At 37.8% G+C, this 23,655-nt stretch overlaps 1 protein-coding gene across 1 annotated transcript; it reads left to right on the forward strand.

Annotated features, from left to right (window-relative positions):
• The first annotated feature begins 14,465 nt into the window (after window positions 1–14,465).
• On the forward strand, window positions 14,466–22,323 carry C1H8orf88 (chromosome 1 C8orf88 homolog). The gene is made up of 5 exons (XM_063178360.1): window positions 14,466–14,553; window positions 15,376–15,452; window positions 16,830–16,914; window positions 20,388–20,494; window positions 22,143–22,323. Exons 1-5 carry the CDS (start codon window positions 14,466–14,468, stop codon window positions 22,179–22,181), a joined length of 396 nt encoding a protein of 131 aa, XP_063034430.1. The 3' UTR covers window positions 22,182–22,323.
• Window positions 22,324–23,655: the final 1,332 nt, after the last annotated feature.

Here is a 23,655-nt window from a genome sequence, read left to right on the forward strand (position 1 = left end):
ACAACTTTCAGGTTTTATAATCACTCATTGTTTTTGTTCATTTTCAATAGTCTTTTCCTGAAGGCGTTATTTTTGTGTTAGATATGGGAATGTCTTATTCAAATTCAGGATTAAGGACTTGTCTTTGAGGTTTTAGTTCCCCCCCTTCCCTGTTCTCCTTCCACTCCTTTCCACCAGAGCGTTTATACAAACTGTGTGTCCTTGGCTAGGAAGCACTTCAGATCTTAAAATGTGTTTAATTTTTAAATGATAAACCTACTGATTAATAAGTCTTTGACTGATTTTATTTATACTCACCATACATGTTGATATGTTGTCTTACAGAAACACTACCAAGAGGGTAGTATTTCTGAAAATTAGGAGATCTGTGTCACAAGTAGCATGTTGAAAGCAGTTAAATCTTTCAGACTAGTCTGATAAGAAATTCAGCATGAAGTGCTTAGAGAAGATGCTGGAGCAGCTGTGGAGTCATGAGTGGTTATTGCTGAGAAATGGATATTGTCTTTCAGTGTATGCCTTTATAAACAGGGGGAATGCCAGGGCAGCAGCTTCATATGAAGTTCTAGAAAATCTTTGTAACTAACTTTAAGGCCTTGAATAATAAATAGGTGAGTAGCAGCAAGATGATTTGTCATGTTAGATCTATCTCACTGCTTTTTCCACCAGCAGAAATTCCACACTGAATGAAGTATGCACTCTAAAAATATCTTGGAAATGTTCTTCTAAGCAAGCTTGAGAAACCCATCAGTAAAATTATTCAAATAAAGTGATTATCAAGCTGTGAAGATATGGCAAGCCATGCATACCAGCTTTTTGGAAATACTTAATACTTAGTCAAGTTTGTATGCTGCTTATAATTCCAGCTGTTAGAAACTGAGAGCAAGTTGAGTGACTGTATTATATTAATTCATCCTGGTTTCCTACTTAATTCCTTGTGTGATTTGGATTAACAGTGCCAGGGACTGAACTTCCCCTTTCAAAAAATCTGTTGTGGGAAAATAGAGCAGGGTTGGAGAAATGAGTATCACTAAATAAAAAATTCTAACCATAATATTTCATAGAATGTATAGTATTTGAAAACTGGACTCTCATTGTATTAAATCCCCCTTCATACCTAAAATTAGTCTCTTTACAGGGGGGGTTAAAATGCTTGTCTCAGTTGCCAGATTAAATTGTCCCCAATCCTCAACCTTCCAGCTGTGCCCATCCCAATGCCAGGATTTAGCAGCAGAGTTGTACTGGAGGAGTATGAACAACTGCACTGTACACACATCATAGGTGTAGGACAATATCCTGCTTGAAAATAACTCTGAAAGTGCCTCCTTAATTCAGATTTCCTTCTGTGATTTCGCTGATGCTGTCGACCTGCAGCACATTGCATGAAGGTGAAGGAGCAAAAGGCTGGGTGGAGGTCTTGAAGGAGAGGAGAGAGAGGAACTTAATCAGATTAAAGTTATTTGCAAGATTTTTGTTATGGATATTTGAGCCAACAAGAAAACAATATCTAGGCTCAGTTTCCTACAGCTTTAGCCACAAAAGAGGTTTTATTTTAGAACGATAAAGCTGCTTGTTAGCTTGATTAGCCAGCAACTTGTCATGTTACATTTCAGTGGAATCTGGGGGAGTCTACCAGGGAGGTATCCCTGTATCATCTCCTCTGCTTTAGTATTCATTTGTAGGCGTTCATGTTGGCTGCTTTTGGGGAAGAAAAGGACATGACAGTAACAGACTTTGGATCTGGACCTGTGTAGTGGATTTTATGGTTCTTTTGAACAGTTCATTTGAAAGAAGTGTGTTCAGCTAAATCTTGTGAGCAAAAGCAGTAGGTATGACTATGGATTGGAAATTCATCCAGATGAAAAGCTGTGTGTCATTGCAGTGACTTAGTAAAATGATTATCAAGTGGGTCAGGGAACACTTATGGCTAAAAGATAAAGCTGGATGAGGTGCATAGGGTCATAAAGACAGTTGCATATTAGCATTTTATCCAGTAACAGCATATTGTGCAATGGAGAAACCACCATTTATTTCAAAGTAAATTAAATAGGAGCTCTTTTGCATGAATTTATGTAAATTTATAATGACATGGTTATAATAAGTTCCAGCTTCCTTAGATTTACATGCATTGCTTAATGTCTAAAACCACCCCAAACAATTGGAGAAGGGAATTAGAGTCTGAGACTGAGGTTAGAAAACACTTCTGAGGGCATACTGCTTTTTTGTTGTTGTTGTTGTTTTTTTGCAATATTTCCTAAGAAAAATGATTTGGCTGATGAAATTTCAAGAGAGATTTGTGTTAAATTGTATGAGAAAGAATTTGCTGACAGGCCAAATGACATACAGCATATTATGCTCACAGAAAGATCAAGTGTCAATTTTTAGTATTTCCAAAGCAATCTTTAAATTTTCATTGTTTATTAATGAAGTCTCTTACCCATGCATAATATCTTTCTTGCCATGCTTTCAATTTGTTAAGAAAATTAGAAAACTTGACTAGATAGGAAATATGTAGAGAATTTTATATTATTTGTGTAGTGTTACTGGAGTATATTGGGTCTTTTTTAATTTTGTAAATGGGATGATGATATTTTTCTCTGCATATTTTAAAATTTTCTATCTGTAACTGATACCACTGCGTGTTTTATCTGCCAGTTTCTCAAGTTAAACTTATGGAGTGTACCAAATTCTTGCCTGTTTAAGGAATGCTTTAACAACATACTGAATATAATTTCCAACTATATCAGAGAGATAAAACAGAGTACCTTGAAGATGTGAATCTTTAATACAGAATTTCTGTTCAACAGTAATTTGAAAGGTATAACACAACTTCCAAGAAGCTCTGCAGGCTTGGAGCCCTATGCCCTGAGCAGGCTGTATGGCAATGAGCCCCAAACAGCCACCAACCACATGAACCAGCAGAAAGAAGAAATTTTCACAGGAGTTCTCTGGCTGTATTTCATTGAAAATGCAAGCACCCAAAGAGTCTTCCTTTCAGAAATCTGAGTCTGACAAACTGGCATTCTCTGGTTTTTGGGGTTTTCCCCCCATCAAAAATTACTGAGCTCACGCTAATCAGTGTGGAAGAGGGCTAAAAAAGTCTATAGTTTTATTTGTAGTGCACCTTTCTTATTTAGGAGTAAGAAAACAATACTTTGCATTAATTTTAGCATAAATGCACACTATTCTTATTTTGATGGATAGGTCAATGAACTACGAAGCATGCTTTTAAAACCTGAGCAACAGCTTTCTCTTATTTTGCTTTGATGTTTATAATGTCAAATATTAATCTTTTAGATAAAAAAATTTCCATCCCAAAAGTTTCATGTATGTTTTTGTATGCAGTTTCAGTTCAAATAGTACTGTTTTGCCAGGAATGAGAACAGGGAAAAGCTGTTTATGCTTAAATAAAACCACATAGCTCTATACAACTCCAGCTACCCCTGCACCCTGCTTTGGAGCAGTTTGGTAGGACCTGTTGGTGATTTTAACTGTCCTGCAAAGTGATCTGAAATATGCCTATGTTCTAAGACTCAGGAAAAATTTCACCTGTGTGTGAGAACAAACCTTTTTTATTCATCTTTATTTTAAAGTTTTAAAGAAAGCAGAAAACAAAATCTGTTAAATATAGTGATTTTAAGCTAATGTCATTAGTACAGAACAACACCACTCTGTAGCCCTTCTATTTCGATTGAATTTAAGACTAAAAATATAGTGCAATTGGATTGGGAAAAAAAATATTTATTTGTTTGTTTTTAGAACTCCAAAGTGAAAGCTTGAAAACTATTGATTCTTCCTGTGCTTTAGCATAGGAAAACAGAGCAGGTCAGGAGTGTGGAGAGCTCACTCTGCTGCATGGCTGCATGTGGGGACAGCAATTTTTGTCACACACAGGCAGTGAGGCACTGCTGGGGTGGGACCCTGCCCTTCTCTATGGCAGAGAAGCAGCCTGGCTGTCACAGCAGCAGCCCTTGCTACAGTGACAGGAGCAGGACACTGCTTCCATCACACAGTGCAGAATCTTTATTCTTTATTCTAATCTTTATTTACAGCAGCTCATGTATTTGAATACAGCATCAAGTGTTGCTAATACCAATCTGATTCCTGACAGTAGGGAGAGAAAGAAGATTGGTTTTTTTTGTTTTTTTTTTTACAATTCCACTGTTTGTATTTGTGAGATTCCACAGAATTCACAGAATCACTGGGTTGGAAGAGACCTTAAAGATCATGGAGTCCAACCCAGCCCAAATACCTCAACTAAGCCATGGCACTGAGTGCCACATCCAGTCTTTTCTTAAACACATCCAGGGATGCTGACTCCGCCACCACCCTGGGCAGGCCATTCCAGAACTTTATCACCCTTTCTGTAAAAAACTTTTTCCTAATATCCAACCTATATTTCCCCTGATGCAGTTGGAGACTGTGTCCTCTGGTTCTGTCAGTTGCTGTCTGGTGAAAGAGACCAACCTTCATTTACTTCTCTACTAGGATTAGCTGCTTTTGGTCTCACACTTGTAAGCATAGAGGCTGGCTGAGCTGGAAAACTTGAGTGGAATTTTCAAGTAACAGCAGACCCTAATCTTGGCTTGAAGGAAAGCCTTGGCGTGAGTTGATTTAATGAGATATTTATGTGAGTTGACTGAACCATAAGTTTCCTATTCAATTATTATTTATGGAATCTCTGCCATTCTTTAAGTCTACAATATTTTCTGAATTGATGAAGAAAATATGCTACACTGAATATAACCATTTCTTTTTCTGACACTGACTAGAGTGATAGAACACTTTCTGTTTAGTATAACTATAGAATGTAGTTTCAACAATGCTAACTGCTTGGATTCAGGACATCAAGTTTTGATCACTTCTCCTGCAAAATATGGCATTGCTGATAGAGAGACTGATAGCACAGCGGAGTCCCTGAAGTCACTTTCCAGAGGCGAGGTAAGGCTGAACAAATTCCTGATCCAGGGCAGCACATGCCTAATGTTCAGTGGGATTCTGACAGCCCAGTTTAACTTTCCTGGGCGGAGGACGTGGGATAGGTGGAGAGGGTCACAGCAGCTCACATGATGATTCCTCATGGAAACTGATACCTAGTTATAGACTTCTCTGAAGAATGGCTGAGAAGACTCCTTCAAAATCTCAACTTCCTAAATGCTCTTGTGCTTAATTAAAACCTTTGGATTAACGACTTAATAAATTGGGTTAAATTTGTTGATTAAATTTGGGTTAAATTTGTTGATTAAATTGCAAATGTTATTTGAAAGATTACTTCAGAAATGTACAATATTTTTCGTAAAGGCTGGGTTTGATTGGTAGTGGCAGTTAAAAGCATGAAAATTGAAGTAGTTGTTTAAAAATAGTTTTTTATATTTACAAATTTGGAGGGAAAATGTATTTTTGTTTACACAGTTTATATAAGCAGACAATTTTTTTGCACATTTCTTTCACTATGCTCATATGATAAGCACCAAATCCAGATTAAAGCTACATAAAAATGTATTTTAAAAAAAGTTCTAGTACAAACTGTGGTAGAATAATAAAAAATAGATAGATATGATGTTCTGGTATGAATTTGTTTCAGATCAGGACATATTATTAATGTAATACTTCTAAAGCCCTAGAAAGTAAGACTTATTAATTAAAACAAAGGAACACCTGTAAGTGCCTTATGGGGCCAAATGTCTCTGCAAGCTTGTGCTCACAGACTAATCAACAAACAGTATGTCCTACACAAAAATGAGAACTTGATCTGATTTTTTTGACATTTCTTTTTAATTTTCAATAAGATGAAGTTAAAATCCTTTAGTTTTTGCCAGCTGGGGGCTAATATGTGTGCTTATTCTCACAAACATCAAAGACTTCAACTGTTCATTTTACAAGCAGCGAATTTTTTTTTTCAGTTCTTATACAGAAAAAGAAACTTTTGCATATTCTGAAAATCACATTAATTTAATTCCTGGGGTAGTTACAGGGCTTCAGTTCCAAAATAGAATTTTTATGTAGTAATTTTGCTTTTTTGTGTGTGTTTTTGTTTGGGTGCTTGGGTTTTTCTAATTATTTCTGTTTAGTTACTGACAGCAACAATTCTTTTGTTTCTGACTTGATGTTGTTGCTTCTTCTCATTTGCTTTTTGGTGACCTCTGCTTTGTCCCTGCCTTTATGTTTAAGAGACACACAGTAAACAATCAAGAGCATTTGGGTGAGAAAAAGTTCCTTCTTGGCCAGAACACCCTGCTGTCCTGAGACGCCAAACAGCCAAAATTTGATGGGTCCACTGCCACAATGAAGTGGCAAGCTTAGATAGCTGAGAGCAAGTACAGGATGGGTGCACTGGAGCACGAAGTGTGCAGTTTCTGGCCTCTTTTAGCAGGATGATCTGCAGCAGGCAATGCCAAGCCAAGGCACACAATGCACTCATTTTCCCTTAGTGCACACCAGTGCAAGTGTTCTCTTGCCAGAGCTCTCCTGCTTCTGGCGATTAGTTTCGATCACAAGGAGTCCCTGCACAGGCAGGAGTTATTTCCCCGAGTCTGTGTAACTGCTGTTTCTGGTAGAGAAAGAGCAGCTGCTAAGCAGACAAAGCTTGCTAGACTTTGTTCTGCACTCCTCTGAACTGCTAGTTCTCAGATTGCTTCTGTGCACTGTCTTGGTTCTCTCATGCAGGTTCAGATGGCAAGAGATCACAGATCCACACAGTGAAGTGAAGCACAACATTTTGTTCTTTCTTACATTCTCAGTCTTCGACAGCACACGCAGCAGCCAGATTATCTCTGTGCAGAGGGTAGGTGTAAGCCCCAAACTCTGTTTTAGGACAAGACTAATGCTCATCCCCTGGCTCTTCTGAAATGGAGACAATGTATTCCATAATGCAGAAAGATCAAATACAAGTTACACTGGCTGCTGTCTTGTCAGTTCATCTTTGGAGGCTACTAGATATTCACTGCACAGAAGAACAGGGAACTGATGTAAGGCAGGTACTAACTTAAAAGCTATAGAAATATTAATATTTCTCACGTAAATAAATAATTTAAATAATAATATAAGAAAGTAACTTTATTCTGATTCCTTGTAAATCAGCCATACCTCACATCTAGCAAAAGATAAATGAGGTCATAATTATTTCACTCCAATAGTTAGCAGTATGCATTTAGCCATTTTACACTGTATTTCATGGTGGAAAAGCAAATCTTATTTCTCAGATTGTGCATAAAAGTGTATAAAAGTGGATTAATTTGCAAAGACTGAATCAGGTCATTCTTAATCTCATGTATATACATACATCTGAACACACAACAGTTGTATTAACTTGAAATTATATTTCCTATTTGGCGTGTAAACTAAAATTGTCAATGATTTTGATGACCATGTCACAGCTATGACACAAACAATTATCTCAATCAAAAGAAGCATGAATGCATAGTTTTAATGTGTGTATTTTTTATAATCACTACTCTTTTGCACCGTTAACAAGTTTCCTTGTGTCACATTCCAAACTTTGGTCTTCTTTTTTTTTTCCTGTTATGCTCTTGGTCGTGACTATTCTGCCCACATTCTACTGCATCTTTATTTATCAGTACAGGTTTTGGTGCCATTTGCTGAATCATGCTGATTGAGTCTGAACCTAAAGGTAGCAATGTCTTAGTAATAAAACTCTATATATATTCTCATGGTATTAAAAGCTATGACAACAATCTCAATCAGCCTAAAAACTAAATCCAACTCCCATGACTGAAATACTGGAAAGCAGAATTCTTCATTGCATGGAAGCGTGAGCTGATTTCTCTTGAAGATTTTTTTTCAGATTCAGAAACTAATTCCAACATATATAAAGGTGTTGTAATTCAGCTATGACAGATACATCAGGTGTAAGAATTCAGAGTAAAGGAATCTATACAAATAACAGGTGAAATTCTAGCCCAGGAAAAATGTGCAAAACTTTCACTAAATTTATTAAGCTGTGATTTCAGAATTTCAGTTCTCCCAAAGCAAAGTGAACCCTGATAGTAATATTATTAGTTATTAAAGGTGTGAGTCTCTTTCCCTGTGAATATCTAAAACCACACAAGAGAACTGTATGTGTAGGGTTTTTTTTTTTCTTTTGTTTTATTTGTTTCATCTGTCTACTACTAAGCATATGTAGTAGATTATGTTAGCATGTTAGCATATGTTGTAGACTTATATACATAGATGGTAAAACTTTGTCATAAATAATGATAGATTAATTTTTATTGATTGATCCTAAGCAGAACGACAAATCTTTCCTAACTTTTTTACCTTATTATGTTGTTACTGGGAAAAAAAAAAGAAAGAAAAAAAAGGCAAAAAAAAAAAGTAAACAGCAGATACCTTGATACTTGCTAATAAACTCCTTTATATACAAAGTAAGTTTGTCAAACTATTAGCTGCAGTCTATCAGTTTTCCTTCTCTCCGCATCAACTGCCCCATGGCATCTTTTTCCACTGACCAATGCAATCACATAGCCAACTCAAGCTCTGCATCTGACTTTTGCTCTCCACAGGCTAATTCTTCAACAGAGACATCATTCTGTGTATCAAACCAAAAGGGCAACTCTGGTAAAGGTGCAGTGCCAGCGCTGGTCCAGGCAGTAAGCACACAGCCTGCTGCCCAGCTCCTCTGTGACACAGCAGAGCCTGCATGGGCCTTTCTGCCCTTGAATCCTCCTGCCTGTGGCCTCTGGGATCCCTGTCAAGAAGCAGGACATGCAGCTGGTGTTTCAGAGCCTACAAAGTAAGGTCAGTTGAAATGCTGACGTTGAGTGTCTGCAATACTGAGAATATTCAGTGCATCCTGAACTGCAGTTACTGAGAATATTCAGTGCATCCTGAATCCACCTTCAGTTCAGGTGGATTACAGGAATTTACCTCTGTAATTTTCCTCAGTGATAGCGATGAACAAGGCAGACCTCCCCCAAAATAATGAATGTTTAGTTTTGATACGTATTTTATTCATGTAGGGATTCTTTACTACTTACACAGTGCTTTTGACCCACATTGTTGAGATTTTTTTCTTCACATTTAAAGGAATCAGAAATTTAAAGAAAAATATTGAGAATCTGTTACAATTAATGTTACCAGAAAATTAATTTTAAAGGAAGATACAGAATCCTAATTTGAGAAGTGTGACAGTTCACACACTTGAGAGAATTTTTGTATATGAAGAAAATATATTTGATATATAATTTTATATAGTACTATGTGCTGATCATAAACATTCCTCTAGTTGCACATAGTAGAGCACTAAATACAGCAATAGCTTCCCCACTTTTAATTCAACAGTTTCTGTAGTTAAAAAGAACAAGATTAATAATTGTGATTAATATTCTGAATTCTCAACTCTATGGAAAGATGAACATCAATATATAAAGTAGCTCAATTTCAGGAACAGTCAGGGGTAGAAGAGTTTTTGTGTTCTTTCCCTGGGCTACCTCTACAGGGCAAATTGCTAGTTTAGCTGAAAGTAGCCACTTCACAAAACTACAACCAAAACATTGTGTGTGTGTATATATATATTTACATACACATTCTTGTCTCTTGGCGTTTGTTCTGTTGACTGACTTAATGAAGCATACAGTGTTGGAAATAATGGCTTGGGGTGAGGGTTGGTTTGGTTTCTTTTTTCTTTTTTGCTTTGTGATGAAATTATTTTGAAAGTGGCTTTAAGAAAAAAAAATCTCCCAAAAAAGTACTGCTAAATAAATTACAATTACATATGCAAATATGATTACATTTGGCTGCAGGACTGAGTATCCAATTACACTGAAAATGGCTTTTTAAACTTGCAACTACAAACGTGCCCTCAGGCTGACCCAAGAGTCCTTTCATTTCAGCACAAAGCCATTATTTTGCTGCTAAGTGCCATCCATTACAAAGCTAAGATCACATACAATTACAATTACACGCTCATTTAGATGTGCAATTGCTCATTTTTACATGTGCAATATTGAGACTGTCTTTAATAAATGTTTTCTGCTTTCCTGAATCATATCTAGTACAGGGAACAAGAATGACTGTGTCACTTCCTGCAATCTACAGCCTTTAGGAGCACAATCAGTATGTTAAAAAAATAATTTCCTTAATTATTCTGGGAATGATGATGATTATTATTATTATATCAAATAAAAAGTAATTATTAAAACTAATAATTATTATTATTAGTTCATCAAATAGAAAAAATAGATGGTTTTGGGATTTTTTTTTTTCCTTACATATAAGCATTTTGTTCACACAGCTACAAAAACCTTTAATATTTATATTTTGCAACATATAGTAAGTCTCTCTTGGCTAGACCTACCATTAGCCCTTCAGATTAATTTCTGTATATATCAGGTGTTTGAGAGAACACTAGATTATCATCATTTAAGAACATAAACAATACCAACCAAACGAAATAGAAATTTTCAGCAGTGCAATTGCCAGCACCAGGGAGACAAGTGATAAGCGAATGTATTTTCCCCTTCCCGCGGTGGGGGGCAGGATTCTCTCCGGGCACAGGCGAGGCTGGCGGGCGGAGCAGGCTGCCGGGATCTGGCCGTGGCTGCAGCCCGTGCGGGCAGTGCCAGCTCTCACTGCAGCGTGCGGGGTGATAACTGCTCCTGCTGGCATGGGCAGCCTCACAAACAGCCATTGCCAGCCCCAATATTCCCATCTTCCCAGCAAGCTTTCAAAATACCTGGCACACTCCTTTTTCCCCCCTTATTTTTGTTCCTGTCCTTTCTCCTTGCCGTACAACCCAGCAGCAACTGAGTTTACAGCCCCTATGAAAAACACATGTGAGGTTTTTACTGTTTAGTTCATTCTTAGGATATTTAAATATGCAAAAACACTGGAAGAATTCCTATTGCTACATCTGTAGGTGATACCATTTCAGTATGCCAAGCAGGGTAACGTCGCTCTTGTGTAAATCTGGTTTGCAGCACCTGACACGCTTCTTTCAAAAAGCACAACAGCTCCATAAAAAAACACACCTTTATTTTAGTTGCCCCAATGGCTTTCCCATCAGTAACAGTTCTGGAGTAACAGCCAGACACATTTAATATTTATGGGCACTTACATATTAATAATTTATAATTAGTTCTTATGTAGCTGAGGGAATGGTTGATAAGAATAGGAGAGCAACTGTTTTACATGATGATCTTGTGAGAATGGATGGCGGGTCAGAAGAAACAGGACATGTCTGAGTATAAACTAATTCACTTGGGAGAAATTACTTTAAATCAGACCTTAAACAGCAGCAAATGGGTTAGTGAGTATGCAGATTCCTGCACCAGTGTCTGTAAAGAGAGGGTTGATAGCACATCATGCATGAACAGCTCGGGAAATCAACTGGAAGACGATGTGTTAGGAGAGAAGACTGTAGGAGCATGACATCTGTATATAACAGCCACTATTTTGAGGACAGCTTAATCTCTGAATATCTAAGTTAATAAAATTCAGAGACTGGAGCAAAGCAGAGCCAATATGGTTGATGGAAACAACAAAACAGCCTTTATAAACTAGCTAGGTAAATCTTAACATTGGATATTAATAATTAGTTGCTTGTTATTTGTGTGATTATGTACTGGGCATTACCTTCCTATTCTGTACTTCTGGAGTTCTTAGTAGGTGATATGAAATACATATGTTAGAAAAAAATCAGCAAAAACTCAAGAATTTTTAATTAATATTGCAAACTTAAGTAAGGTGAAGTCTAGCAAACTAACATCAAGGAGCTTTAATGTGCTTCTCTGGGAGTTAGCAAGGTGCGTTCATTGCTACTGTTGATTACATGTTGTGACCAAAAAATGAGAAAAACTCTGAATTTCCAAACCATACAGCATGCCATCACTTCTGTAACCGAGAAGCCAGAGGCCGTTCTCTCGTCCCTCCTGCCCCATGCCATGAGGGCAGCTTTCCAAGGCCTACAAATTGCCCTTTTCTTTCTCGATGGAGTTAGCTGTAGAGACCCCACAGTTGTGTTCAAAAGTCACTTATTTCTCCCAATTTCCACTGTAAGGCCCTGACGGGACATGACTCCGTCTGTGGGACAGAGGTGGAGACACCTTTATCCATCTCCAGCTCCTCTCAGCTCTAACCCCAGAGGGAGCTGGCCAGCAGCACCTCAGCTCGCCTCTCCTGCTCCTTGGCAGGGCCTCGTAGGGCGGCTCTCAGGTGTGCCCCGCTGCCCTGAATCCCGGGGGCGGCGGGAAGCGGCGGGAAGCGGCGCCGCAGCCCCGCGGAGCCCCGGCCGTGCCCGGCCCGCGGCGCGACGTTGAACGGCCCCGCCCGGCACGCGGCCGCGGCCGAGGCGCCGCGCGAAGGCCGCCCCGCCCGGCCGCGCTGAGGGACGGAGCGGGCTCAGCGGGACCACGGCCAGCGGCATCGCGGGGCAGGGGCGCTGCCGGCGGCTGGAGGTGGGCTGGGCATCCCCCGGCCCACGGCAGGGCACGGGGGCTGGGCTGCGGGCGAGGCGCCGGGCGGCGGTGGGGGGTTTTGTTTCTTTGTGGGGCTCCCGGTGCGGTGCCATTTCGGGACGGTCAGTTTCCGGTTGCTCGTGGGGATTTTTCACGAAAATAGCATCAAATCCCCTTCACGCATTTAGGAAAGAGCCTTCCAAACACTTGAGATGGGCTTTTGGGAAATGGCTGCTGTCAATGTCCAGCTTATTAATATACTAAAAAAAATAATTCCTGGGTTCTACAGAACTGCTTTTAGGCCCGCTTGCTGGTGCGACAAGGCTTCCCTTCTGCTGGGCAGGTCTCCCATGGGAATGTCCCCAGAGAAGCAGTGTGGCCTTGGAAGGGACAATTCTTGGGATGCCACCCCTACTGCAATAGTCTCTCATGAAAGCAGTTTATTCCTCTGCTATTAAAACAACTTCTTCTCCACTTTCCTTGACACTGGTCAGAAAGAACGCTATTAATTGAGGTTGGGCTAGATAACTTGGTATTTTCTGGAGGCTTCCTGGAGGAGGGTGAGGGAAGAGTGACAAAATGTGTTTTGCTGCCACCACACAACTTGTTTTTATTGTCAGAACACTATGATAAAATAGAAGTATGCTCCATTCTAGAAGCTAGGCAGTCTCTTTAACAGGTTTTCCTGTTTTTAAAAAGCGTGCATATAATTTGTCATCAGGGCATGAAGGAAAACTTGCCTGTTTGTTGGGGTTTTTTTCACTCTTCTGATGCAAATGTGTATAATTACTGCATTGCTTTCTGTGGAAATTCACTATGTAGGATAAATGTGTTTTATACAAGCATTCATAATTTGGGTTAAATGAAATATGTCATCCCTATGTGTAGTCTTAGTTAATTCACTTGCAGGAATTTTTATTGCTTCTTTTGACTACAGCTTTCAAGTTTTTCTTTTTTAAGATGAGCGGGTAGGAAAATCAGAGAATCAAACCAGATTTTTTTTCCTAGCTTTAGTTAAGTTGTTCTAATTCAGACAGTAACCATGAAACAGTTGGTTTCTAGACCTGGTTCCAACTTCGTATGTTGGAAAATTGTTATTTGACTGTGTTAGAAGTGTTCAAAAATTATAGTGTAGAAAATTCTAAGATGATATTTAGTTTTCTTCCTACAACACAAAGACCAACTAAAGTTGTGTATGATGCTGGGTCTAACAGCCTAGCTTCTCTTTTCCTATTTTGTACAGGAAATGGACAATGTAGTTGTAACCCTTGAATTTTTTTTTGTTATAACAGTTATTCCCTTGTCTTGTAAACTTTTTTAGAGAAAAAAAAATCAGTATCATTTATATTGTGGCAGTTGTTCTTTCTGGTATTCTTTTTCTCTAAAAATGCTGAAATTCCTTCAAATCATAAAATCTCCCTGTTGAAAAAAGAGATGGGTATGAGATGGAGATACATTAAGATACAGGTACTACAAATGAACATTTTCCAACTGATTGCTTACTTAAAGTGTGAGATTTTTCAGCCCAGCACCACTTTCACAGTTTTTGATGCTTCTATAGTAGCTGAACTGAGTGGGAAGATACAAAACTGTTTTAATTTGACTAAAGTAGCTATTAAAAAACAATCCTCTAAATTTATATAGATATGTAAGGAACTCCTGTGCAGACAACAGATTGAGAAGGGGTATGCTGATGCTAATTAATTAAAAACCTGTTGAACTATGTTAGAAACTCCCTTATTTCCATCATGTCCCCATCTCCTTTCTCCAAATGTGTACATAGACATACAGGGAAAGAATCTTAAGAAGAAGCTAGGGTAGCTCAGTTGGAAGGAAAAATGAGAGGAGTGTCTGATTCTGTCTTCATGCAAATTTTATCCAGCATGTTCAATCATCTAAAAAAACTGATGAATCAGACCTTTCTGCTTTTTCCTGCCCAGATATAATACTGCCTTGTCAAATGCAACTAACAGGGAGTAGGTAGATTGCTCTTCTTGTTTAACATCCATATGTGAAACTGAATGCTAATGATTTCAGCTGCTTTTTTGAAGTGCGATGTTTCAAAATGTTACAGAAGCAAAAAAGTTTATTGGTAAATCCCTTCAGCCAGCACGACCTGTGCATCAACTGTCTTCTAAACAAGGTGAGTAGCACGGCTGAGGTGCAGTTCCCTTTACCAAAGTTTGGGTTATGTTTTGGGAAGTAACAAGGATGTGTAAGGTGTCTTGTTTTGCTTTGTTTTTAAATTACTTCATTAAACTACAGTGAGAAAACACCTTGCTGTGTGGTGATCTTAGCACATCATTTCTGTGATAAAATCTGAATTTAAACTGTATTAGATTTATGCAGAGCTCTTTGGTGCTGCTCTTCTAGCTTGGCATCTGAAATGTAGCTTCAGAAAGCTGGATCAGGCTTCTCTGTTAAATTTGGATTTCTTAGGGTGACTGATCCTACTACTGAAAACATAAAATACACATAATTTAACAGAATATTTGGGTTTTATTGTAAGTGCTGATGCCTCAGGTACAGTACACTGCACTGCATTGTTCTTATCTAGCTTTCACACAAATTCAAAACAAAAAACCCAAAAAACTTCAAGAAAAAAAATCATGCAGTATTTATGTCAGATGTGAATATTTTGCTTTAATTTTTAAATTTCTATAGATTAAAGCCTAGCTATTGCAGTACTACAGTTGCTATTGTTAAGTTAGAAATTTTTGTTCCAGAAGAAAGTCATCAGCTGTGCTGATGTGGACTGAGGCTAAGTGACATCATAAACTTTTACTTTGTATGAAATTTATGGAAGAAACGGAAAAGGGGTCCTGTGGTGATGTGGAGCTTCTAAGTTGTGAATAAATGCCTGTAAAATCTCTGTGCAGCAAGGAATGTTCTTGGGGCAAGTATCACAAAATAATACTGTGGTGTCTATTGAAATTATTTTTTCTTAATGTTTTATGCTCACCAGCATCACCCATTGCATTAAACATTCGGACTGAATTACCCAGCAGCACTGAAGTATGTTTGCAGAGTAAGGTTAACTGGGTGAGTATTGAGGAAATATATAATTATTTATAAATTGGAGGTCAGCGGATCTGTTGAGTAACTAAATGAAAACTGTTTCCAGCTCGGAGTGTCCTTGACTCTGAGTGTTTTAAACCAGCAGTGTCAGAACTGTTGAAGAGAATTTTGAGTTTCAGGAATGCCTTTCCCTGGTATTTGCATGCACTAATAGCTGAAAAATGCAGCTTAGGAATTTAAGATTCTTACAAAAAATCTGTGTGGCATTTCTTTAGTCTTCCTGAATTTAAGTCAGCTCTTTTAAACTTAGAGTACATGTATTCTGTCTTCACTTATTATGTGTAAACAATAAAATTAGAATTTTTTTTTGTTGTTAGCACATGTACAAATTCATTTGAGACAGCAAACATCATAAAACTTTATGCTTTATTGCTAGGAGTGCTTGACTTTGGACATGGTACAAATATGTTTTTCCGACGTGAAATTAGTTGTAGCTGTTTGCTGGAAGATGAAGTTTGAAGTCTTCCAAATGGAATGCTTCATGTTTCATAGCCTGCTTCATGTTTCATAGCCTGAACTTTCTGTTGATTCTGATTTGAATGTTTTTTCAGAGTGTTGATAAATGGGTTTTTTTTTTGAGAACAAATACCTGTTCCTTAATTTTTACTTTATTTTTTTATTATTTTAGAAGAGTTTCAGTAATCCAGTAAGCGTTCTTTATTGCATTAAGCTTCTGCAAGCTGCCTTTGACTTTAACATTAAAAAAAAAAGTTAAGGTCTTGGGAGCCTATCTTTGATCCAACACAGGGAACTTAACACCCTTGTCTCTTGAGCAGTAATTACTGAAGAGAACAAAACTACTCACTTTTAAATAAGCCTCTGGTCATCAGTGCTGTAAAATTCAGTTTCATCAGTATTTAGCTACATGTAGCTGCACTTTGCCTTTGTTTGATATAGGTATAGCTGGATTTTTTATATTTTTTTAACTTTTTGTTTAATGTAGCATATGGAAAAGACTTTTTCAATAAGACTTGACCATCTCCTTTCTGCTAAATGAAAGAATCCAAGTCCATCCTTTTGTCTTTAAGAAAAGTCCTTCCTGCTTTTATTATTCCCAAATGTAGCAGCTTGTGGCTGTGCTTTAGGTGGGATAATAGAAAAGAAAGGGATAATTGTGTTCTTTTTAAAGACTAACAGTAGAACTGTAAAGTTCTGTATAAAAATATCTCTCAAATATGTTCATCTGTATTGTCTTATTTCTTTATTGTATGTAATCAAGAGTAACATTCTACTGGTTCAAATTAAACTGTACTACAACTGTTACTTTTACCTAAGAAACATGTATCCTTGTTTTAATATGCTTAAAGGAAATAAGCTTCATAACTTTCCTTCCTATCTTAGTCATCTGAAATGACTGAAGTGAAGATCTTAACTCAAACTATGATGCTCTGTCAACCAAAGCAACATGAATCAGGAGAAAAAAAAGGTAAAATACTGCATGTGGAGCTGTGTCAGGATTTTATTTTCTGGATGAAGGACAACTGAACTTTGAAGTGATGTGGGCTGCACTTTATTTTTTCTGATCAGCCAGTGCATTGATAGTTTGGAGAGCAGTATGAAACTTTCCTGCTTTTCACATAACACTCTAGAGAAAGTGTAAAAATTCACCATAACTGAGGTAGAAAACTTCCACTGGTAGAGCTGCTTGCATATGGCGATATAACTTAAAAAAACCCAAATAAACCCAACAAAACAAACAAACAAAAAGCCGCAGCCTGAAAACAGACCCCAAACCCTGAAAAAACAGACCCCAAACATAAAAAAAAATTCTTCACACTAAATCCTGGGTTTGTATGGATTGTTTGTGTGTGAAAAAGTGCACATTTGAGTTGCATCCTTTAGCCTGCTGCAGGGCTCAGTTGTGGCACACAGACTATTGAATGTAAACAAGTTAAGAACTCAGCATTTTGGCTTCCTTGTCCTGCTCTTACTACGGTGGTTCTGAAATAATAGTATTTGGGTGGTTAGATATGAATTAACTTTTTTTATGATTAATCCTGCACTGTTTGTTTCTGTGTCAGTACTGTCCTTAAGGTTTGCTCCTTATGCTTTTCTCTCTGTACTGCCTGCCACTGCACTCATAGAGAAATGGTAGTTTAACCAAGTCAAATTTATGCTCCTTTTTTTCACTAAGGGATAATCTCAGAGTTCAAACGCATTCTCACAATACTTCCCTGCCCTGCTTCCCACCTAATTCTTCATTTTTAAACATGTCACAGAAACTGCATCAGTTACCCAGGTTAGGTCACCAGTTTATTGAGACAATTTCATTTGTCTGTGTCTGCCTGTAATCAGGCATCCATCTGTAATTTCCAATCCTTAAGTAATCTCTGAAGATGTAGTTTGTCCTTTTGCTATTTGTACTCAAAATTTGAAAGAATTATGTTAGGTTTTAATGAGGCTTTCATATTTTTGTCAGTCTGAGGTTACCATCTCACAGGTTCTTGGGCGTTAGTTTGGTTCTGTTGTGTGTTACTGACTTAAAAATAAGTCTTCCATGTATCTTCTTTAAAGCTCAGGCTCATTTCTTCTATTTTTGATCTTGATAAATAGAAGAGAGTTCTGTTCTTTTGATCTAGTTAGACAACAGACTTGTCAATTCTGTCCATTTAGTGGTTTCTTTCTGCTCTTTGTCATCGATTCTGCTTGTGGTGAGTAGAGATTGTTTTGTTCTACAAGATCTTAAACAGCTTCTCATCAGATCCTGGTCTCTTGTATAATCCAACCCTTTGGATCATTTTCAGTGGTTACTTGCTCTGTGATGCCTCTCTGAGTCTGCTCCACAATTCTCCCCATTGTCAAACTTTTTCTCACACTTGTTTTCAAAGGGCTTTTGTTTGTTTGCTGATAGTTGTAATCTTTTCCTTCCGAGTTGCACAACTTTAGAGGTCCTACTATTCAGCTACTTCTTATAAATAAGTCTTTTGTTTTCTTCTTTTTTTTTCCTTGCACAGTAACATTTCTTCTAGAGCTCTGTTTATATTCAGCTGTACTTTAAGTTCCAGATAATAATTTCTATTTAATATCTCTTCAGCGGTACTGTGCTTTCAGTTACCTGTCTCAGCAGTTCTTAAGTGCAGCATGGGGTTTTCATGGGCCCACTTCTTGAGCTTTTCCAGGGCTCTCTGGATGGTATCCTGTCCCTCAGGTGTGCCAACTGCACCACTCAGTTTGGTGTTACCTGCAAATTTGCTGAGGGTGCCGTTGATCCCACTGTCTGCCATTGCTGAAGATACTCAATAGAATTGGTCCAAATATGGACCCCTGAGGGATCCCATTCATCATTCACTGATCTGCATCCAGACATGACCACTACTCTTTGGATCATAGGATGGTTTGGGTTGTAGGGGACTAAAAATTCAAGTTCTAACCCCCTGCTATGAGTGGGGATACCTGCCAGGAGACCATGTTAATTACTCAAAGCCCCATCCAGCCTGATGATGAACACTTCCAGGGATGGGGCATCCATAACTTCTCTGTGCAGCCTTTTCCAGTGCCTCACCATCCTCAGAGTAAAGAATTTTGTTCTCCTGTCTAGCCTAAACCTACTGTCCCTCAGCTTAAGGCCATTCCCCTTTTCCTATCACTACATGCCTCTGAAAAGTCCCTCTGTAGCTTCTTGTAGGCCCCCATCAGGTACTGGAAGGCTGTCCCAAAGTATCCCAAGAGACTTCTCCAGGCTGAACATCTTCAACTATCTAAGCCTGTCTTCTTAGGGGGGGTGTTCCAACCCTGTGATCAGCTTAGGCACTCTCCTCTGCACTTGTTCCAACATGAGATCAGATGCAGCTGTCCAGCCAGTTCCTCATCCAGTGAACAATCCCCCAATCTAATCCACATCTCCCCAATTTAGAGAGAAGGGTGTTGTGGGGGATTGTGTTCAAGGCCTTACAAAAATCATCTTCATAGGTTTTTAATCAAAGGGAGGTAAAAAGAAGACATAAGTTTTCAAGTATGCTTGTAGTCTTTAAACTGTTTCTTTTTCAAAGTTACCCACATGCCCTCCCTTAGGTTCACCAGTTACTGCATCATTTGTGTTCAAAGGCAGGAAAAAATCTGTGTCATCGTTGATATCAGCTTCTCTCTTTTCAACATCCCACAGTCTGAGAAGCAAAAACTGTTGTCCATCAGGTGACAGTGTAACAATCTTGCAGGAAGCCCATTATTGCTAAAGCAATATGCTTGTTTGTCATCAAGGACCAGAGATAAGGTTTGTTCTTTGTTTGCCTAATTCCTTTCCTCTTGTTTCTTGCTTGAGAATATCAGCTTAAAACCAGATATTGCTAGATATACTGTATCCAAAGCTATGCCATAGCAGCCATAGTGCTATCAACTTGAATGAGAAACCTACATGTTCTGAGCAAAGGCTCTGACACTTGTTGATCCAACATAATCCCTCAAAATATTTCACTGCTATTAATCTGTTTGCCATTTTGCATACAGCAGATCTTGTCATTACTTTTAGGTGTTGAAAGACATTTAACTTATTAGCTCCAAGAAAAGAGACACCCTGTTTTTGTTATCTGTCACTTAAAAATAGGTGCCACTTTGGAGTGAGTTATAAACAGATTTTCTTGTGGGTTTCAAGACCAGTTTATGGTGTCTCTGCTAATTAGAACAAGATACAGGGAGTCTGTCTGTTGTAAGGTTGGATTCAGCTTTTTTCGTCTTTTGTGTTGATTTACTGTGTCAGTTTGATACAGGTAAAGTGAAATGCTCTGTAATTTACTTCAGAATTACCTGATGCAAGATATGACCTAAATTACTTCTGTTTTTAAAATTGATTTTTATATTCCATGTGTAGCATTTCTTCTGTAAGTTACAAAATAATTTTTCTGAATTTCCAATCTTAATTCCTTAAACAAGATTGTTAAACTTAGTGATTTTCTATATTCACAGAAAGGATCCAATACAGCAGAGATTTCCTTCTGAAGCTTTCAAATGTTTCTCTCTCTCAGAAGAAACCAGAGTTTCTTCCTGATCATCCAATTGTACTTGAAAAGCCAGTAAGTGCATTCTTTTGTGGTAAATGAAGTTACCAAATCATTCATGGAAGTTTTGATAAACCATTTGACAGGAAACATTTACCTTCAAAATGGCCTGTCAAATTGGTAAAACCTTCAAAGGACAGATTGAGCAATTCAACACAACTTTTGTATGTAACTTCTCCAGTTGGTATTTGACATCTTACCCTGAGTATTACCCTATAAAGGGTAAAGAGTTTTAAATTTGTTTTCAGGAAAAAATCAGGTATGTTTTCATGTTTTCAAAATAGAAGAGAACAATCTTGATACATTTCCAGCTTGGTAAAAATCTTAATCCACTGTTTGAGGTGTTCATGCATCAGTATCAACCACAAAACCGTTAATGAGCTCATTGCAGTTTGTATTATCATTATCTTTGGTCTTTGGTTTTGGGAAGAAATTAATAGAAATGAATGTGAAGGATATCCATGTGTGCTACCTTAATGTTTGTGATGAAATAATCCTCAAAGACTTCATATGCTAGGAAAAAACATCTACTGGATCATATTCTGGACCCCAAGTGTGGGAAAAGCTTCTGTGTAAACATCATATCAAATTAGGCTACATAAGTTGGCTGCTTTTGAGATCATTGGGATGTAGTTCTGCTAGAAATACGATTCCTATTATGGAAAAGTATGTCCACATGGTTACTTTGTTGGCCACATTTGGAGGCATTTTTAAACTTTAAAAATTCTGTCCTTTGAAAAAACAAAAATTAACTAATATATGATCATAATCACCTTTCCCTGATCTTTTTATATCTTTCTATTTGCCCTCAAGATGAAAGCTTTCTTTGTTTGAAAATCTGCTTTCAGATTGGGAAGTCTCAGTTCTTTAATTTCCTAACTTTCTCCCCTCTCCCACCACCTGGGTTTCTAAAAGTGGCAAATTTTGATAATCTGTGTGCTTTCAGATGTTTACATTCCTAGGAAAAAGGAGGGTCCCTATACAGAAATCACTGAGATCACCTAGTTCAGCCAAAATTCTGGGCTATTGATTGATCATGTCATCTGTTTTTCTGCACAGAAACCAGAGGAATTGATGAGATCATGTGTAAATCAAATAATTGATGCTTAAAAGTGGCAGAAGGTGGCCTACAAATGAATTTCTTATGACAGACAATCCTACAGTGTCAGTGAGCTTGTATTTTGGAGCAGGGGCTTTTCAACAGTTTGCTGCTGAACTGAGTATTCAGACAGTTCATGCCTATCTAAGACTTTACTAGTTCTGAATTTTTGAAGCCACTGCTGAAGTGTGTGCCCATTTATGAGTAAAAGTTGTATTGTCAGATGAAGAAAACTTCCTAGAATGACTTGTTAGAAGGAAGATACAGTTACAGTTGGTGGACTGTGGACTGCATTTGTCCCAAAGGACACTGGAGGTTTTTTCAGATGTGGGGATCAGGGCTCAGCATTCAAACAGATGTTAGTACTGTTAGTGCTTGACACACAATAGGAAACTTTTAGATGAAGTCCCTATGATTAATGAAAATAGAACTGTTTGCTATAATAAAAAAAGTTCCAAATTGTGAAATGGATGTGGAGTAAAAAAGAGTTACAAGCAGACTGAAATGAAAACTCTGAGTGATCTCTTATAACGGAAGTAATTTGAGGGTTGGTTTGTCTCACAGGTAAAGAACAAACCTTTCATTGACATCTGCAAGAAGTGACATGTTGTTTGGAAGATCCAGAGTCCGTCACTGAGGGAGCTACATTTGATGTAGGTCTTCAAGATTTTTGAAGGTACTTGGGTGCCTGCAGATGGAAGTACGACCCTGTGAAACCTATGAAAATGCCTGTTTCTTCCTGTAATTGCCTGAATGCTTTAAGAGACAAACCTTTAATTTGTAATGCCTGAAATGGCAATATGATTAAAGTGAAAATAAATAATTTTGCATATTGGTGTGGCAGAATTTTGTCATTGAATTGTTTCTGTTATGTAGCCAGATGTGCTGCCTGACCATAAATTCTAAATAAATACTTGACTTGGACCTTTTGATTGCTCCTAACTCCCTTCCTCAAGTAAAGATGGAACAAGTACTGGCTGTGTCAATTCTCAGATGTCTTAGGGTATCTACTCCTCTAGTAGTAGAGTTTTTTTTTAGGCTTTTTTTTTGACAAAACTTGACTTGTTTCTTCTTAATTTGAAATCTTCATCTTGACACAAGATATTCTTTAATATCTTGTGGATACCCATACCTTTTTTCAAGGTATGAAGTCTCTTATTAGTAGTAATTTCACTAATAAGGGACATTTTCTCTCATCCTGCGTCAGAACAGGAGACCTGCATATGCATTGTATTCCTTAAAGTTCTTTGTAAATAATTGTCCTGTGTTCTTGACTTTGAAAAGTGAAAGTCAAGGAAAAACTGAGGAACAAGACAGATTTTAATCCTATGTCTTATATGGGTAAATGGGTGTACCAATGTAGAGTTAATTCTCTCTTTTTCCCTTCAATGAGTCTGGTATCCAATACTGAAGTGGAAAGCAGTAGTTCAAGTACTTCCTGAAAGCATCCATCAGTTGACAGGCTTCAATAACAAATATTTTGTATGAATATAATTAACTTATAAATGTCTATTTTGACCCATAATAATATCATTTGGGTACTGCAGGCAATTTTTTACCCTCTGTCACAAATGATAGCGAAAGCTAAATGAGGATATGTTAAATGGCAATTGCAGTAATGCAAAAACTGTCAAGTTGCACTGGATTGGCACTGGCTTTCTTTTCCTGAATGATGCAAATAAATCTTTTTGTTGGTTAGTTTTTAATCTCCAGGAGTTTCTTAGAGTGAGTCACATGGACCTATTTTCCCAGTATGTTGGGGAAACATATTTTCAGACAGTTTCTGTGTGTAGCTCTCAAAATTCCTAAGTGAAACTTCTCAAACTTCTTGTGTATGATTCATCAAAGTGTTTTTTTACTAGTATATATACAAAGCAGAGTAACTCTTATAAGGGTATAGGACCCGCTACAACTTTTTTCACCCTTCCAGCACCTAATTGACATGAAGTTCTAAAGCAGGTGATTGTAAGAATGATTTTAATACATTTTTCACAGTGAAAAGAAAAAATGTCACAAACCTTAGTGTAGTATGTAATTTTTAGGGGTTTTCCCTGATTCTGTGTCATATGTCACTATT

The sequence above is a fragment of the Melospiza melodia genome, chromosome 1, assembly GCF_035770615.1.
Source record: "Melospiza melodia melodia isolate bMelMel2 chromosome 1, bMelMel2.pri, whole genome shotgun sequence".
Classification (NCBI taxonomy): Eukaryota; Metazoa; Chordata; class Aves; order Passeriformes; family Passerellidae; genus Melospiza; species Melospiza melodia.

Excerpts from the sequence above, each read along its gene's own strand:
- C1H8orf88 (XM_063178360.1), top strand. The coding sequence starts at position 14,466 with ATGTTTCAAAATGTTACAGAAGCAAAAAAGTTTATTGGTAAATCCCTT. Across the intron at positions 15,453-16,829 it reads TGCAGAGTAAGGTTAACTGG|TCATCTGAAATGACTGAAGT; the intron begins GTGAGTATTGAG and ends TTCCTATCTTAG. Across the intron at positions 20,495-22,142 it reads CAATTGTACTTGAAAAGCCA|GTAAAGAACAAACCTTTCAT; the intron begins GTAAGTGCATTC and ends TTTGTCTCACAG.